This window comes from Schistocerca americana, chromosome X (assembly GCF_021461395.2).
Source record: "Schistocerca americana isolate TAMUIC-IGC-003095 chromosome X, iqSchAmer2.1, whole genome shotgun sequence".
Taxonomy (NCBI): Eukaryota; Metazoa; Arthropoda; class Insecta; order Orthoptera; family Acrididae; genus Schistocerca; species Schistocerca americana.
In genome coordinates this window covers 794309973-794328674 of record NC_060130.1, presented here as the reverse complement: position 1 = coordinate 794328674, position 18702 = coordinate 794309973, and the positions used below count along the sequence as shown (strand labels likewise).

General features: G+C 44.0%; 1 protein-coding gene across 2 annotated transcripts in view; it reads left to right on the top strand.

Moving 5' to 3' along the window:
* Positions 1-18702, top strand: part of LOC124555088 (EIN3-binding F-box protein 1-like) — a 577244-nt gene that overhangs the window by 279290 nt on the left and 279252 nt on the right. Inside the window, exon 2 of one of the 2 annotated variants that reach the window (XM_047128883.1) lies at positions 5129-5289. The exons of the other annotated variant lie outside the window; for it this stretch is intronic. Coding sequence (XP_046984839.1) covers positions 5129-5289 — 161 coding nt within the window. The remainder of the gene's footprint in view (positions 1-5128; positions 5290-18702) is intronic. 2 annotated transcript variants of the gene reach the window in all.

Sequence of the window (18702 nt, the reverse complement as noted above, 5' to 3'; positions counted from 1 at the left end):
AGACCTAACATTCTAGAGTCTAACACCCGAATAAAACATTTCCTCCTGATGATGGCACGAAACTGCTGAAACCTGTTTGGGCAATAAGAACAGACTGTGTTGTTTGCAAAATCAAGTGCAACCCAACTCCCAAAATTTAGTCTGCAAATGCGACTGCTGTTAGAGCATCAAAAGCCAAATGATGAGGACCAACCATCTGAAAATAGATCCTTGGAACCTGAAAATGTAGCATAAAGTGTGTGGCTCATTTACCCCAGCCAAGGTCATTTCAGACCTAATGAATAAGATTAAACCTGTGTTTTGTGTGTGCACGTGTGTGTATCTCTTCCTTTTATTACTATAATTTAAAGCCCTAGCTAAAGCGAGGTCCTTAGAGACGGAACACTTGCTCAGATTTGACGAGACTGCGATACTGACTGGTCCGTAACTTTTTTTCGTGGAACCACATTCCCATTGCGTGATTTGCGGGAACATCAGGCAACTTTAAGCAGGTTGGTAATCGAACTAGTATTTGCGTGCCCTCCAGTTACGAGGGCAGGCCTGCATAGGTAAGCTGTACCGTCTGAGACGATTGACCATTGAGACCTCTCCAGGTAACTCCTTGAGCTATCGGTCTGCAATATAACTGGGCGTCAGGTTATTCATACTCTCGAGATGAAATCTGACTGAGGTACAGTGGTAGTATTCATCCATCATTTCCTTCATATCATCAACGTTTCCGTTCCCATAGCTGCTTGTCTGTTGTAGATATTATTACACCATTCATACCCCTAATTGTTACTAATAAGCACACAGGACAAATAATTAGTCAACCCTAGGAGACATCAAGCCAATACTGCGTAACACCGCCTCTAGTCTTGACAGCTTCACTTAGACGAGAAAGAGAACTCACAAGATTGAAACGGTATGTCGTACCCAGCTAACCTTACTCATTAGTGATTAGATCCCGTAGAGCTCCCAAATTGCAAAGATCTACCGGGTGATTATAATTGAAGTGCTACTGCTCACGAAGTTACAGCGTGGACTGTAACTCTCGTATGGAAGCGAAACTTCATAGATATGGTAGTGCGTTAATGCGGAGCCGATATTCGCCGGAAAAACTGTTGTTCCAAATTTGGCCACCAGGTACAAATATGGCGTTGTATACTGTTTTTATGACCGTATGACACCCACGCTGTCAATTGATACGCCATAACGTGAGTGAACAGAATGGCTATAGAGAAGAGAGACCGTGCGCTATTAGTGAACCTTTTTTGTGTTAACGGCAGCAATTACAGTGCTCCATTGAGAGTGTATCACCAACTGAATGGTCTGAGGAGAGGCCCTATGTCATTAAATGGTTTAAAAAAGATGATAATGAAAATTTAAAACACGGGTGAGCACGAGGAAAAGGAAGGTATTCTATCCCGGTGGAAGTTATTGAGGAAGTTGCTCACCATGCAGAATGTGCCCGAGGTAGTGTTAGTGTTCGTCCAGTGTAACGAGAATTGTCCATCCTATGGTCAGCAGCATGGAAAGTTTTTTGGTCTACTTTACACTGGTACCCGTAAAAGATCCAGACTATGCAGCATCTGAAACCTCATGATCCGCAGCAACATTCGGAATGTGCTCATCGGTTTCTGGCGCGGATCTAATTTGATGGCATGTAGCCGGGCAATATTCCATGGAGTAACGAGGCATATTGCACACTGCAGGGCGCAGTGATTACACAAAACTGCCGAATTTGGGTTACTGTTAAACAGCGTGTTCAGCACGAAGAGCCATTGTACTCGCCATATGTGATTGTGTGGTGTGGATTCACAAGCACCCTTGTTATAAGTCTCTTCTTCCTTGAAAATAATACGCCCAGAAGGCCTGTCAGGTGTCCCGTGATGTCAGCGTATTAATCGAGAGCTCCTTGTACAGCGTGTGATTTCTACTTTGGAAGAGCGCAGCTGCATGGAATCCATTGTTTTCATTGAAGATGGGACAACACCTCATGTCGCTCGCCTAGTGAAAGATCTGCTTATTGTAAGTTTCCACAAATGTGTTATCTGCGGAGGCTTTACAATGCATGGCAGGAAGATCACCTGATGTGAATCCATGTGACTTTTGGGTCAGGGTATATCTAACAGAACAGATTTACCTGGGACACATGCGGTCTCTACCTGATCTGAAGGCTAGTACACAGGAACACGTTGGTCAGATTCTATCGGAAATGCTGCGAGCAAATGTTAATCACTTTGTTTTACGGATGCAGCATCTCGTCGCCCCCTCGGTGCTCATATTGAACAAGTTGAGTAAGCGACGGTTAGTAACAAAATCAACATTATGGCGTTCTCACTTGTCTGACCTTCCTACCCATGTCCCATTCCTAATCTATTACATAAGGAAACATTTTTATAAGTATTTCTCTCATTCACAGCTCCAGATTTGCACCTGGTGGCCAAAATTGGAACTGACTTTTCTTTCCAGCGTAGATCGGTTCCGCTTTAACGCATCAGCATATCTACCAAGTTTCTCTGCCATACGATAATTACAGCTCACACTGGACCCCTGTGAGTAGCCTCACTTTAATTATAACCACCCAGTGAACTGCTTCGTTTCATCCACAGTTCTAACAGTATATTTTCTGTGCTGTTAAGACCGGGAGATTTTACAGACCAACCGAGGTGCGATAGGAAGCCCCATTGCTCTTCAAACCAAGAACTCATACGTGCTGCCGTGTGAGCATGGCTGAGGTCATCTTGAAATACGGGAGTGTCCATACCATACTAATCATGAACGTGTAGAAGAAAAAGCAACACCTGGTGAACGAGAATGTTGATGTAAACAACCTGGCTCATTTTCACGTTCAAAAACAACCCCAGACATCACAGAGCAATCTCAAACCTGAACTGCACACGCCACACAGCACCAATTGAACGCCTCTTTGGGCAGCAGGTTCACCCGATGCCTTGCATCATTTGAAAAGTGGCAAAATCTCAACTTTCTGGACTGCACTATACGTCTCGAGTTAGCTAATGTGCAGTTTCTGTGTTAATTGGCCCATTGAAGAGCTGCAGCACTATATGCTACTATGACAAATGTTTTTTCTGAGTTTTACCCAAATTTTCACTGCATGCAGTTCCCTTCACAAAGTTCACTCAGAAACTGGTTGAGATGGTCCTACGGTCACTCACGGTAGCAATTCTAGTCATGTTTGGCAGTGATTTTCACTGACAAGGCGTCACACTCCCCTCCGTTCCCTCTTGGTTAGCTTTTTACGACAACTGCTCTTACACCGTGTTGCACGGTTGCAAGAGACACACAACTGCCTGCAGGCGCGTTGGACAAACCCCGCCGATACACCAACAAATTTCATTCAGGCTGTGGTCATGGATACTTTCGAAGACGATAGCTCCATTCTGCGACAGGCGTTCAATAAGTAATGCAACACAATTTGTTTCTGAAAACAGGTTGCTTTTATTCAGAATTCCAATACACCATATTATTCCCCAGTCTTTTGGCTACAAAACCTTGTTTTTCAACGTAATCTACGTTCAGTGCGACGCCTTACGCCCCCCTGTATACCCGCTTGGCACCATTCTGCTAGTCGATGACGGGGTCAACGTATCGCTGCAGCAATAACCTACTCATCATCCACGTAATGCTTCATTGGGCCAAACAGACGGAACTTCGAAGTTGCGACATCCAGGCTGTAGGGTGGATGAGGAAGAACAGCCCAATGAAGTTTTGTGAGCTCCTCGTGTTCTCAGGCTTGTATGAGCCCTTGCGTTATGAGCCCTTGCGTTGTCATGGAGAAGGATAAGCTCGTTTGCATTTTGGTGGTGACGCAGGGTGCGATTTGTGCTTTTTACCAGTGGGGGCGGGGGGGGAAGGAAATGTCTTAGGGGGTCAGTGGAATTATATATGTTACTAGCTTGGACTGTGGCGTTACCCATGGTTAAACAGCTATTTATAAATAGATGTTAATGCCGAAACTCACTATTGACGCGTATGCAGTATCAGAAAAGCCATCCCTTGTTATATCTTGAAAAGTACATTATAGGTAAAGCTTATTTACAAAATCATTTACATACGGGTAGAGGCACATCTGCGAAAAGTTGTACTTATTCTGATCATAGAAAACTGAAACACATTAATAGTAAGACTTATTAAAAATTTTCAGTGTTCGGCTCTACAAATTTAAATTATTTATAAAGTTTTCCTCCAGTGCATGGGAAATAAACATCCCAGGTTGGGATGCATAAACAAAAACCAGAGGAGGGGATGGTCTGATGCAGAGGGGGGGAAATCCCCCCCATCCCCCCCCCCCTGCAAATCGCACACTGTGGTGACGGGTACACTGAAGTCTTTTTTTTTCAGTTTCCCAAGGGTTGCCCAATACATTTCAGAGATGATCGTTGCATCATGAAAGAGGACATCAAACAGAATAACCTCTTCAGGCTCCCAGAAGACAGGCTGAGTGTGCTTATTCGAACTTTTTCTTCAGAGGTGTGACGTCACTCCATGAATTGCCGTTCTGTTTCCGGTTCTAAGTGATGAACCCACGTTTCATCGCCTGCGAAGACTTTCGACAAAAATTGTCACGGTCAGCTTTGTAACGTGCAAGCAATTGCTCACAGATGGTCCTCCGTTGCTCCTTATGGTCCGCTGTTAGTCGGCGAGAAAACCAACAGTGAACGAGTGTGTCGGCACTTGCGATGGTGACAGACGCCTCGCCCAACGACTCACCGTGCTTTTGTTCACTGCATGTCCCACAACAAATTCCACAATTTTCAACCGAAAATGACCGAGAAAAAAATGTGTTGCATTACTTATTTAACACCCCTCGTACATCCTGTCACGTCTGTATGTCGACCTGTATATTTGCAATGATTCTATACAGTCGACTAGCAAATACACACCTCTTCACTGTCATGACTGACGTCGGCGGGGGTAGTCCCGTGACCGCCTCGTACCAATTCCACACCGTCTACAGCGCTCCAAATGGAACCAGTGAGCTCTTTCAAAGGGGTAACTAATATTTTGTCCAGTGAGCTTATTTATGCCGCCTCTGCAAGACACGAGGAAACAAGCCCCGTTCCTGTAACACGAGAATGCAGCGTGGCGCGCAAACTGAGTGTAGTGTGTGGTGTGGTGGCAGCGGCGAGCCTGTTGGAGGACCTGGCGGAGGAAGTGAAGCACGTGACGCACCTGCGGCGCCACCACCTGCACCTGCTGCTGACGCCGCCGCTCACGTCGTGGCGCGCGCACGGCGTCGGGGACCTGCTCGTCGCCTTCCCGCTGCTCGCCCTGCGCTGCAAGGTACGTCACGCGGGGGCTGCTGCCCATTCAGGTTGCAACACCAGCAAGAAAGCACACAACGCTGTTTCACTTATAGTGCATGTACTGTATACACTGATCAAAAGTATATGGCCTTACCTTAGTAATGCGGAAGTACCCACGAGAGGTGGGGAGTATTGGGTTTTGAGCAGAAAAGCAGTAACAGCAGAATCGGTCGGTCAGTAGGACTCAGTGACTTCGATGATGATGATGATGATGATGATGATGATGATGATTGGTTTGTGGGGCGCTCAACTGCGCGGTCATCAGCGCCTGTACAAAGTCCCCATTTTTACATAGTCCAATTTTTACGCAGTCCAATCTTGCCACTGTCACGAATGATGATGATGATGACGATGATGAAATGATGAGGACAGTACAAACACCTAGTCCCTGGGCAGAGAAAATCCCCAACCTGGCCAGGAATCGAACCTTGGACCCTGTGATCCAGAACGTCAGTGACTTCGAATGTGGTCTAGTCACTCTGGATCTCACCTGACTGACAAAGCCATCAGGGACATGTCAACCATTCCAAAGCTGTCCAAGACGACTGTTGGCCAGGGCCGGCCCGGGTGGCCGAGCGGTTGTAGGCGCTACAATCTGGAAGCGCGACCGCTATGCTAGCAGGTTCGAATCCTGCCTCGGGCATCGATGTGTGTGATGTCCTTAGGTTAGTTAGGTTTCAGTAGTTCTAAGTTCTAGGGGACTGAGGACTTCAGAAGTTAAGTCCCATAGTGCTCAGAGCCATTTGAACCATTTTGAACCTACTGCAAATCGACGTTAGTGATATAGGCCTGTAATTCAGCGGATTACTCCTACTTCCCTTTTTGGGTATTGGTGTGACTTTTAGCAATTTTCCAGTCTTTAGGTACGGATCTTTCTCCGAGCGAGTGGTTGTATATAATAGCTAAATATGGAGCTGTTTTATCAGCATACTCTGAGAGGAACATGACTGGAGCGGAGGCCTTGCCTTTATTAAGTGATTTAAGCTGCTTTGTTACACCGAGGATATCTACTTCTATGTTTCTCATCTTGGCAGTTGTTCTTGACTGGAATTCAGGAATATTTACTTCGTCTTCTTTGGTGAAGGAGTTTCGGAAAACCGTGTTTAATAACTGTGCTTTAATGGCACTGTCATTAGTGACTTCACCGTTGTTATCGCGCAGTGAAGGCATTGATTGCGTCTTGCCACTGGTGTGCTTTATGTATGACCAGAATCTCTTTGGGTTTTCTGCCACATTTCGAGACAAAATTTCGTTGTGGAAATGATTAAAACCATCTGGTATTGAAGTACGCGCTATATTTTGAACTTCTGCAAAACTTTGCCATGTTGGAGATTTTGCGTTCTTTTAAATTTGGCACGCCTTTTTTCGTTGCTTCTGCAACAACGATCTGACTCGTTTTGTGTACCATGTGGGATCAGTACCACGCGGCCCAAATTGCCGTCCTCTATTCTTCTAACCAGGACATCCAGAAAGGGGAGCGCTCCCTCCACCTCGACTACCATGGTGAATTTGAAGTTCTGGTGTGAGGAATTGAGGCGTGTAAGGAAGTCATTCAGCTTGTCTCTTCCATGTGGCCATATGACGGAAGTGTGATCTGCATACCGGAAGAAACAGGTAGGTTTCCACTGTGCTGATTCCAGGGCTTTCGCCTCGAAAAATTCCATGTACATATTGGCGACAACTGGTGAAAGAGGACTCCCCTAGGCTACTCCTCCCGTTTGCTCGTAGTAGACACCGTCGAAAAGAAAGTATGCAAACGTCTAGACGTCCCTAAAGAGGTTGGTCGTCTCTGCGTCAAATTTCTGGCCAATAAGTTCTAAGCAGTCTTGTAAAGGCACTCTGGTAAATAGGGAAACGACATCGAAAGTCACAAGGACGTCGGTATCTTTAAGCTTGAAGTTGTTATGGCGTCCAACAAAATCCAGTGAGTTGCGAGTGTGATGTGAGCACTTCCCGACGTAATGGCCAAGCAAATCCTTTGAATTCTTAGGACGTGAGTATGTCAGAGCACCAGTGTTGCTGACAATGGGACGTAAAGTTACCCTATCCTTGTGAACCTTCGGCAGTCCACAAAGGTTTGGTGGAATTGATGCTCTTTGTCTTAGCTTCCTAATAACCTCGTTTGGCAAGCCGGATTCTTTGAGAAGCGCCATGGTCTTCCTCTCCACCCTCTTGACAGCGACAGCGTCGATCTTCCGATATGCACCGTCTTCTAACAGGCCCCGCATTTTCTCCATGTACTTCTGGTGAGATTGGACCACAGTTTCGTTGCTCTAATCGGCTGGTAAGATCACAGTTTCAGGATATTCTCTTAGTCCCCTTATGTCTATCCTTCCCCTGCTAGAGATGTTCGGTTTCATAGATTTTGTTTGCGTGAGAGCACGACAGGTTTCGCGACATACTTCTTTTACTGTTTCTCGAAGAAGTCGTGCTGCTGCCTTTTCAACTGAACTGACTATATTCGTGACAGGTGCAGATTTAGTAGCGGGTGCAAAATTCAGTCCTTTCTTAAGAACTGACATCGCACCCTCATTCAGCTGCTTGCCCGTGATATTGATGATAGTCTTTCAGAGAATATCATGAGGTTGCCTCTCAGATATACAATCGAATTTCGATGTCTGGTGCCCGGTGGCCTTTCTTTGTGGAGAGTCTGCTATGACCAATGTGACACCGTCAATCCAGTCCCACGTCCAAGAACTGAACTGGTTGGCCAGCTGTAGATGTAATTTGTAAAGTGCTTTGTTGGTCAGGTCCAGGCACTAGCGAGTACAGCGGACTCTCTCACGTACGATGGCTGGGCTGGTACGTCTCCTGATCAGGCTGCCGCTGAGTCGATATGATGACAGAATCCTTATTCTAAGTTCCTCCAGCAGAGTTCAAGACATCATCAAATAGTTCAAATGTTCAAATGTGTGTGAAATCTTATGGGACTTAACTGCTAAGATCATCAGTCCCTAAGCTTACACGCTACTTAACCTAAACTATCCTAAGGACAAACACACACACACACACACCCATGCCCGAGGGAGGACTCGAACCTCCGCCGGGACCAGCCGCACAGCATCAAATAGTGCAATTGAAAGTAGAGCTAGTTGTCTTAGCCTTCAGACTCACTCGTAAGCTCGTCGCATACTCGCAACCATGACGTGCAGTGAGACAGACATCTGGTCCAGCTAGCCATCGACGTCCCACTGTGCGTGTACTGCTCGTGAGATCGTTGACAATCGACTGTTGTCATAATGCTACGCTCTACTGAGGACGTTTTGAGAAAGTTAACTGAGGAGACGTACTGTCTACTGAATAGACTCGGAATAAGCAGGGGTAGTTCCAGCTGCGATAATTTCAAGTTGCTGGTTGTTTAATTTTTTAATGTACGGTGAACGAGGTGCCCAAACCAATGTTATTGGATTTTCCTGGAGATTTTTCGTTGACTCTTACAACCATCTGAAATGAGAGTCCATTAGTTTATTTCAAAATTATTATAGTTTCTGAACAGTAGCATGCTAAAATAATAAAACCTGTAGGATTTCTTTGACTCATTATCTTCATTAAGTTATCTCGATTCCATATAAAGCTAAAAACTTCAAATGCGGACAAAGGAGCGAGCATATCGTCAGACATTGTGTTAAAGAAATTGTAAAAGATGAACTCAAGGGCAAAATAAAATTTGATAACAGTTTTTAGAAAAAGCTTTCCTTCGATTTCATCGATAATTTGAATAACAATTCTTATTTACCGATGAAACTGTCCACCAACTTTCGACTTGGACCATTATGGGAAGAATCGACACAATATTGTCGTCTACGCTTTTGTCTTGCTGCTTTCTCGTTTCGGAAAACTTGCATTATTATTTTTAAATGGTAACAGAACGAGATAGGGAACTCTATTCGACAAAACGAATATACAACAACACTATTTTTAATTTCAGATGATGGCTAAAAGCAATAATTTTAGTCTTGTGAGGCGTTAAGTGCAGAACAGCAGGATACGAAGCATTACTCAAATGCCACAGACTTGAAGAATATCCCATAAACAGTCATAAAAATGTTCAAATGTGTGTGAAATCTTATGGGACTTAACTGCTAAGGTCATCAGTCCCTAAGCTTACACACTACTTAACCTAAATTATCCTAAGGACAAACACAAATACCCATGCCCGAGGGAGGACTCGAACCTCCGCTGGGACCAGCCGCACAGTCCATGACTGCAGCGCCATAGTCCGCTCTGCTAATCCTGCGCGGCAAACAGTCATAAAATAACTTCGTAAACTGAGTGTGACTACAGTACACAAAAATTTTGCTTCTAGGCACATGCTCATCGAACGAAAAGGGTGGCTGCTTTCTGATGCAACGCTGTTTGTGAGCAAGAGGGGAAGAAAATGCAGAGATGAAAATATTATAAGAAAGAAATAATGTATTCACTAAGTTGTATTTACGAAACTTGGAGTTTTAATTGCAGTTCCTTCACTGCGTTAGCCGTTTCCCTTTGCGCTACGACCGAGTGTGTTGTTCATACTCGAATTTCTCGCTACCCCAGCAGAAGCAATTGTCAAGATCACGAGTAACGACAGAGCTCGATGCGCGTGCCGCCACTTCTAGTTCTACGAATACACGATTAAGTTTTTAGGTTATTTGGGGGTACGCTCTCTGTAACCGCTGCATCAGGTGGAAGGACCCTTTGCAGTCGGAACATTTGTTATCGACGGGAATTCTCGAAGCCCTCCTACTGAACCTGTAACAAACTAATTTTACATAAGTCATTTTCAATATGTTTTCTACCAGCATACGTAGGATAATTGAAAAATATTAAGTTCTAACAAAATGGTCACGTGTTGAAGCAAATGCTACATTTTTTCGCCCAGAATATTGATACATGAGTGTGCACCGAAAACAGGCTCTTGAAGGTATTGCAAAACGGGTACGTACTCTGACAAAGAATTCAGTTTAGAATGCCGGCATCAAAGTCCGATCAAAATCTTATGTACCGTTTCAAATTATGTTTACCGCCAATCTGAAAAATATGGTTTCTAGAGATACGTGTTTAAAGTTTTGGATTATATTTGTTGTAGTTATGTTAAACACACCTCCAGTCAGAGATCTCTGGACCATACAGCAATTTTCCCACATCCAAATAGAGGCCTCCTCCACCTCCGTGGCTACGGTGGACCTGCGGGCCTCTTTGGCAACTTTTGTTATCCATTGCTCTGTCCGATAGATTCGCTTTTAGTCCGATTTTGTGCAGAAATTGTAACAGGTTGGTTCGATCTTAAGTTCAGGCACATTCGTAATTTCCATAGTGGCTGTTGAACCGTTGTTGAAATTATATGTCTACTATTTTTTTTTCCCCATTGTGAATGGTTTTCGGAGACACCTCTTCACAGATTGCCTTGCAACTCGACAACGGAGTTTCTGGCGAACTTTGGATGAACACTACAATAAAATAGAAATCCTAAAGAACATTTTTAAGCTTAAAAATAAAAAATCAGTTTTTTTTAAATTTTCAACCAGAACTACCGCTTTGGTTGATACTGTTAGTGGCTGTTGTCGTGGAGAATGTTCCACACGGTCGTCTGGCCTATACCATGCTGTCTGGTGCTGATATCGAGCTCACTGTCAAAGATCGTTTATCTTCAAATGTGTGTACTTCCCTTCGAACGTATTTCCAGTCCTATGTCCAAATGACCTTTATCGGTCCTTGTCCTAACAGGGGCCGTTTCCTGGAGTTTGTCCTCGTTTAGCAAAATGAGCCTGTATACAAAATGTTACCCTACGTACTGTGTATGGTTGTGCTGAAACGCTGATCATTTGCACATCCAAGCAAAGAGTACACTTCATGCCAATTTGAAGTTGTGTCCCGTCTTCATGGAGTGAATAATGTAATGGCCAGTTATGGAGTACGAACACCGACCTACATCACAGAGCATAAATGTCAGTAGAGTGAGCATTCACATGCGCGTAACGAGGGTTCTGTCCGCGAATTCTCCTGCAGCTCAAGTCGCCTGTATTTTAGGCCGTATAGCGCTTAGCGTATTACGGGCATTGTTACTTCGCTGCTACAGATAGATCACCTTCAGAGGTACCGCGAAACTTCGTATACGCATTTGTCAGAGCTTATTAAACTGATACCAGGAACTGAAGCTGCCTTAAAGATTTTAAGAGCGATGGCATTGTGCTTTTTCGCATCAAGATCATAGCTCAGATATTCCACTTCATTTACGTTTTTAATGGGATAAGAAGTGACAGACAACAATTTTTTTACGTTTTGTATTGCGATTATTCATATTGTCGATTCACTGTTCTAATTAATTCCGTTACAAGGACACTGTAGACGACGCCAAAGTGTCACGAAGAAACAACGCATCTGGAACTATCGAAATTGTTACGGTAAATACGGTAAGCGATTTGCATCACCTGCTTGTCCATTATTATTTTCTATTCTTCTTTATTTACCCTTCTCATTTTTGTAGACAAGTAATATATCTGTAACTTTTTTCGCCTTCCCATCAGAAAAGTAAAATCATACACTTCACAATCCGCCCCGATAGCTGAGTGGTCAGCGTGACGGATTGCCGTCCTACGGGCCCGGTTTCGATTCCCGGCTGTGTTGGGGATTTTTCTCCACTCAGGGACTGGGTGTTGTGTTGTCTTCATCATCATTTCATCCCCATCCGGCCCGCAGGTCGCCCAATGTGGCGTCGAATATAATAAGAACTGCACCAAGGCGGCCGGACCTGCCCCATAAGGGGCATCCCGGCCAATGACGCCAAACGCTCATTTCCATTTCCATACACTTCCCACAAAAAAAAAAATAAAAAATATCTCATCAATGCTTGAATTTTGGACTAATAGAAGAAGTGACAGCTAACAATAGTATTCTATTGCACTCATTCACATTGTCGAAATTGTTCTAATTAATTACGTTACAAAGACACTGCATACGAAACTGTATCACGCGGAAATACTTAGATACACACAAGGGTGTGAGAACCTGCATAAACTGGAGGAAATTAATCAGACTATCATGTATGTCTGGCATTTTACTCAAACACACTTGCAAATTTATCTAGTACTTCTCTTGTAAATAAATACATGGCCATAAATAGCAGAATTTATCCCTACACTGCAAGACTTCGTAATGTCATGTCCCGATATTTTTTCAACATGAAAGTGCCTCATATCAGCATGACATTTACAATTACATGTATTTATTGTACATACCCATGAAAAATAACAGATCCTCCTTTCACATACTTCTCTTTACATTTGTGGCAAAGACAATACCGGAACATAGCTGTTACTAAAACTCAAACGTGCAGAAACGTATATAAAACAAGGCGAATACGTGCAGTATTCAAATTTCGGCATTACCGCAAACTGTAGACACAGTGTAGTCCCAAAATCACGTGACTAGCTCGGTATGCTGTTGATAACAGGCGCAGTAGACTATGCTCACTCCATAGGAACACATACTCTATGACATATACCAACGATCCAAAGCATTATGACCATCTGCTTAGTAGCGTACTGGTTTACATTTGGAACACAATACAGCAGAGATTCTGCGTGACATGGATTCAATAAGTCCTTGGTAGGGTTCCAGAGGTACACGGCTCTAGATTTCTAGGTTGGTTGGTTGGTTGTTTTGGGGAAGGAGACCAGACAGCGAGGTCAACGGTCTCATCGGATTAGGGAAGGACGGGGAAGGAAGTCGGCCGTGCACTTTGAAAGGAACAATCCCGGCATTTGGCTGGAGCGATTTAGGGAAATCACGGAAAACCTAAATCAGGATGGCCGGACGCGGGATTGAACCTTCGTCCTCCCGAATGCGAGTCTAGTGTCTAACCACTGCGCCACCTCGCTCGGTCTAGATTTCTACGTACAGGTCATACAGTTCCCGTAGTTTACGGACCGATGGTTTGCGGACGCGGAGCTGCGCCTGGTTGCGACCCAGATGTGTCCCATAAGGTTCAAATCAGGTGAATTTGGTGGCCAAGATACCAAACTGAGTTTACAATCATACTCCTCAAACTGCTGTAGCACGATTCTGGTCTTGCGACACAGACAATTATCCTCCTGGTAGACAAGCTCACCAGACAAAAATTATTCACCCCTACAGAAATCATAACAAACACCATTTAATTCCACGTAATGCCGCACGTGGACTTGATAACCGCCCGAATTCGCTTAGGAAACGAGTCCATAAGGTTATGCAGGTACATCACGTCCAGGTTAAGCCACTCGCCGAGGATTTGATAACCCAGTTCCACCAAATGGTGGAGATACTGATGCCGGCGTTTTAACAGTTGTTCCAACATGTCATGCAGATCCTCTATGGGGTTCAAGTTAGGTGATTTTACAGGTCAGTAAAGATGTTCTGTGTTCAGAAAACTAGTTACACATTCTTCCAGCCCAATGAACTCCATTGTTACTGTCTTGAAAAATAGGGGTGTCAATAGCATATCGATAATGCAAATGTTGTGACTGAAAGGTAACATCCGATCATTCAGAATGCTTACATAAACATGCTGCTTCATGTTAGCAGTCACCTCAGGGATTGGGTCTAATTCATCATAAGAAAAACACCGCCAAAATATTACAGATACACCTCTGACTTGAGCCTGACCTTGCACACATTCAGGATGAAATGCTTGATTTGGCCTTCTGTGCAGTCGACGACGTGTGTTATTTGAATATAGGCAAAAACGTGATTTGTCAGACTACATTACGTTCCGCAAGTCAGATATTGCCCACATTAGATGATGTCCATCCCATTTAAGACGCGTAGCTTCATATACCAGTGTGAGCAATGGCCCCTTGCGATGTGGTCGACTCCAAAAGTTCATTGCACGCTGTTCCCGTCGTAATGTTGTCTCGTTAATAGGTGAGAATGGACCTTCATTCACTGACTGCAGCGATTCCTGTTGGGTTTGGGAGCGATTGTAATTCACAAGCTGTGAAACACCTCTCCACTCCCTCTGTCAGGATCTTTTTCTGACCACCATACTGACGCGTTACGGGGTCACGGGTGCTACAGCACTGCTTGTAGTCCGCCGCGAAAGACCAAGAAATTCACTAACTTCACACACCGTATAGTCATTGCCACGGCCAAACACGATTGCTCCTTTCTGCAACTCTGTTAAGTCTTCACATTTAGCCGTGTTTACGTACAACGTCAGCTTGAAACATAAATGCCTCACTGATCGTTACTGCCTTAGGACGTGTCCTACATGAGCGACAGAAGCGAGTGACAGTGCGCAACAGCTTCAGGTGACAAAATACAACTGCAGGTGTACTTAGGGAAGTGTCCTCCGTGAGCGACATGTGTGTCGCTGCCTGTCTCCCACTGCAACTAGCGACGTTTGAATCTTGTCGCTGCAGCGCGCGTGACACAGAGCGACAGCCACGTGTCTTCTTTGCAAAGAAGTGGAGCGGACGCGACGGCAGTTATGAATTACTTAACATCCGATTTTAAGAAAACTATTCGGTGAAAAAAACTGATTCTTCCGCAACCTATAACCTGATATCCTTGAAGGATAAAGGTCAGAATTTATTTTCGTTATTCGTCATAGTTACTGTGCTGCACAAAATTTTTAAGAATTTGCAGAGGTAAAATCACATTGTGCAGACTTTCCGTATAGTTCATTTAAGGCCATACATTATTGCGTATGAAATGTAACCAATATATCTCAGTTGTATTTAAAGTTGAGACCTGAATGATATCTCTTTTCATTCTAGAGATATTGGTTGTTATATCCGCGGACGAGTCAAGCGCGGTGCGTCCGAACCTTTCCTGCTCTTCAGGAATCAGGTGGTCGTAAAAATCGTCGTATCTCATAAAAGGTTCAAGGTATTGGAACGTCGATTTTTTGAAATGACAGCACGCAGAAAGGACAATTTTATCCTATGATTAACACTCGATACGTTTTTGTAAACGCATGAGCAGAGCGAAAACAGGACTCCCTATAACTTACACCATGAGGTTTCGTCCAAATTTTCATAGCCAAACAAAGGGAGAGAAACAGGTAAATGGGGTATCAACGTGTCCAGCATGAGGTCTAGTTTGGCATGAAAATATTTAAGTGCTTGAAAGTAATCAGGGTAGTGAACGAAAACTTAATTAATAAACTGAGGAAAAATTGAGATATTTCACGAAAAGCTGCTGTAAATGAAGTGTCAAAAATTTCATCTGGTCAAGACATAGCTATTTTGCACATAAAAAGATACATTAGTGCGGTATTTAAATAACAAAAAGGCTTCCTTCGAATCAAGTACGTTAGGACGGCAAATGTGGGGTCAGTAAGATGCTTTCTGAATAAAACTTGAAATTCAAAAATGGAAGAAATCAGTCAAATATTTTATGAAGTAATTTGTGTAAAAGAAATGAGTAGATCAGAGAAACGTTCTACATGCCTTTGAATGATGCTCGAAATCATGTATAGAAAATGAAGTGCACCAAACGTTTCCATAATATATTTATTTTATGCTTTTAGACAAATCATTATACAAAATATTTGACTTCTTTTTAAAAATTTTGGAAGCCTTACTTTTACAGACTACTTAGAGTAATTGAAACGCTAGGCCTTAACACTGACCGCTGATGAATTACGTTTGCAGCATCAAATATCTGTAAAATTTCATGGTTCATTATTAGGAATTAAATGTGTGTGATATACTGGCATAGGTGTGAAGATCAAGTTCTTTGGCAATATCTTAAAAATATACTTAGCGTTGCAGTGTTAACAGTATACACAAAACTTAGTATCCAGAATCGTAACAGTCAGTGAAATTATAAGAACGGCCCGGAATCGAACCCAGATTTTTATCCACACACGTAATTACGAAGTGAACACGCCACCTCTACACCACAACTAGCTATTATTCACTGAAGTCAGTGTGTGTGCTTATGTTCGTATTTAGTGTAGTTAGTCATGTAATAGTCATTCCTCCACATTTATTGGCTGTTAAAAGTTCTTGATCATGTAAAAAAACATTCGTATTTAATTTATTGATGGAATAGTCGAATGCTCCTCTGCTCATTCACGTGTATTCGAAGAATTTGTCTGGCGATTTCGTAGTTGACGATACTCATGGAGATTCCTCCATTTGTAAATTTCATGCACAGCATTCCTTTTCACTTTATTTTCTTAAGTAAACCTAATTCTGTAGCCTTACTGTCCAGCTACAGTATTCTATGGATTAAGGACACCGTTTTATAGAAACAACTGGTTGTCTCTAAGCAGCCATCTTGAGTGCGACGTGGTCTCTCGCACGCAGGACACCCAAGGTTGTCGCTCGATGCTGCCGCTTGTCGCTGGAGTGTCGCATATCCAGAAGTCGCTCGCTTCTGTCGCTCACGTAGGACATGGCCTTAGGCTCACTTACGAGGGAACCTCCCCATCGCACCCCCCTCAGATTTAGTTATAAGTTGGCACAGTGGATAGGCCTTGAAAAACTGAACACAGATCAAACGAGAAAACGGGAAGAAGTTGTGTGGAACTATGAAAAAATAAGCAAAATATACGAACTGAGTAGTCCATGTGGAAGATAGGACACATGAAGCAATTTGTGCGCTCAGGAGCGCAGTGGTCCCGTGGCTAGCGTGAGCAGCTGCGGAGTGGGAGGTCCTCGGTTCAAGTCTTACCTCGAGTGAAAAGTTAAATTTTTCAGTTTATGTGACACTCTTATGTTTTCATTACTTTCTTTGGGAGTGATTATCACATCCACAAGAAAACCTAAATCGGGCAAGGTAGAAGAATCTTTTTACCCATCCGCCAAGTGTACAAGTTAGGTGGGTCGACAACATATTCCTGTCATGTGACGCACATGCCGTCACCAGTGTCGTATAGAATATATCAGACGTGTTTTCCTGTGGAGGAATCTGTTGACCTATGACCATGCGATCAAATGTTTTCGGTTCCCATTGGAGAGGCACATCCTTTCGTCTACTATGGCACGGTTTTGCGGTGCGGTCGCAAAACACAGACACTAAACTTATTACAGTGAACAGAGACGTCAATGAACGAACGGACAGATCATAACTTTGCGAAAATAAAGAAAGTAGACTTTTCACTCGAGGGAAAACTTGAACCAAGGACCTGTCTTTCTGCAGCTGCTCACGCGAACCACGGGACCACGGCGCTCCTGAGCTCACACTATCCTCGATGTTGCCTATGTTGCGCATGGACTACTCAGTTTGTATATTTTGCTTATTTTTTTCATAGTTCCACACAACTTCTTCCTGTTTTCTCGATTGATCTGTGTTCAGTTTTTCAAGGCCTATCCACTGTGCCAACTTATAACTAAATGTGAGGGGTGTGCGATGGGGAGGTTCCCTTGTTAGAGGCAGTGCGCACGCAGTTGACCTCGTGACTCGATCGCTGCGCCATTTATAAACGCTTCACGGCTCATCTGCGCGTGCGCACTGGGATGACTAATTCTGTGCTAACCAGTCGGGGAAGCCACCAAGCATGAAGAGATGCAACTCGTCCGCAATTACGTTCGCGTAGTAAACAGTTGCCAGGGTCCCTTCGATTATTACCACAGGTTCGATGGCTCTCAGGTGAATATCCCTCACGGCACAATACTGTCCCCACAGCCCTGTATATTTGGTACCATGGATGTGTCGAGCAGCCGTTCAGCTGGATGACAGTGTATACGGATACAACATCGACTTGGTGTTACAAGAAACGTGATTCATTCGATCAGGCGACACGTTTGCATTAATCCATGGACCAGTCTCGGTGATCTCGTTCCTATTGCAATCTTAATTGTGGATGTCATTAGGTCAACATGCAAACACGCAGGGGGCGACTGCTGCGGCGCCCCCTGTTCAGCAACGTGTGCTGAATGGTGCGCTCGGAAACACTTTGCTTGCACCAGCATCGTATTCTGTCGTCGGATCTACCGCAGGTCGCCACCTATTCTGCTTTACGGTGCGTGCTAGACTAGGTCCTGCAAGTTCTATGATGATGTTTGGACGTCCAACACTGTCGCCAACACATGTTTCACGTCCTCCAATCAATTTCCATAGTTGGTCATGACAGTTGCATGCCAGCAGCCGACCAGCTTCGCAGTTTCCGTGATTCTCGTTCCCAGGTGCTTGCCGTAACAATCTGCCCTTTGTGAAAGTCATCTATGCCAGTGACTTTCTCCATATGCGATCCGTGTCATCGCTAGAATGATTTTCCAGTCGTCTCTGGTCCACTTGTATACTTTTGTTCTTACATTACGTGAGCGCAGCGTCACCAGTTGGCATGCAGTCTAGTGGCGGGTAGTAATCCTATTGTTTTGGCTCTTCAGCATATTATGCTTAAGAATTGCATTTTGCGCCTTAAATTAGCTAATCCTCTTGGGATCGGTGCATGTATATCACTTTTATTTTCTATCGTGTC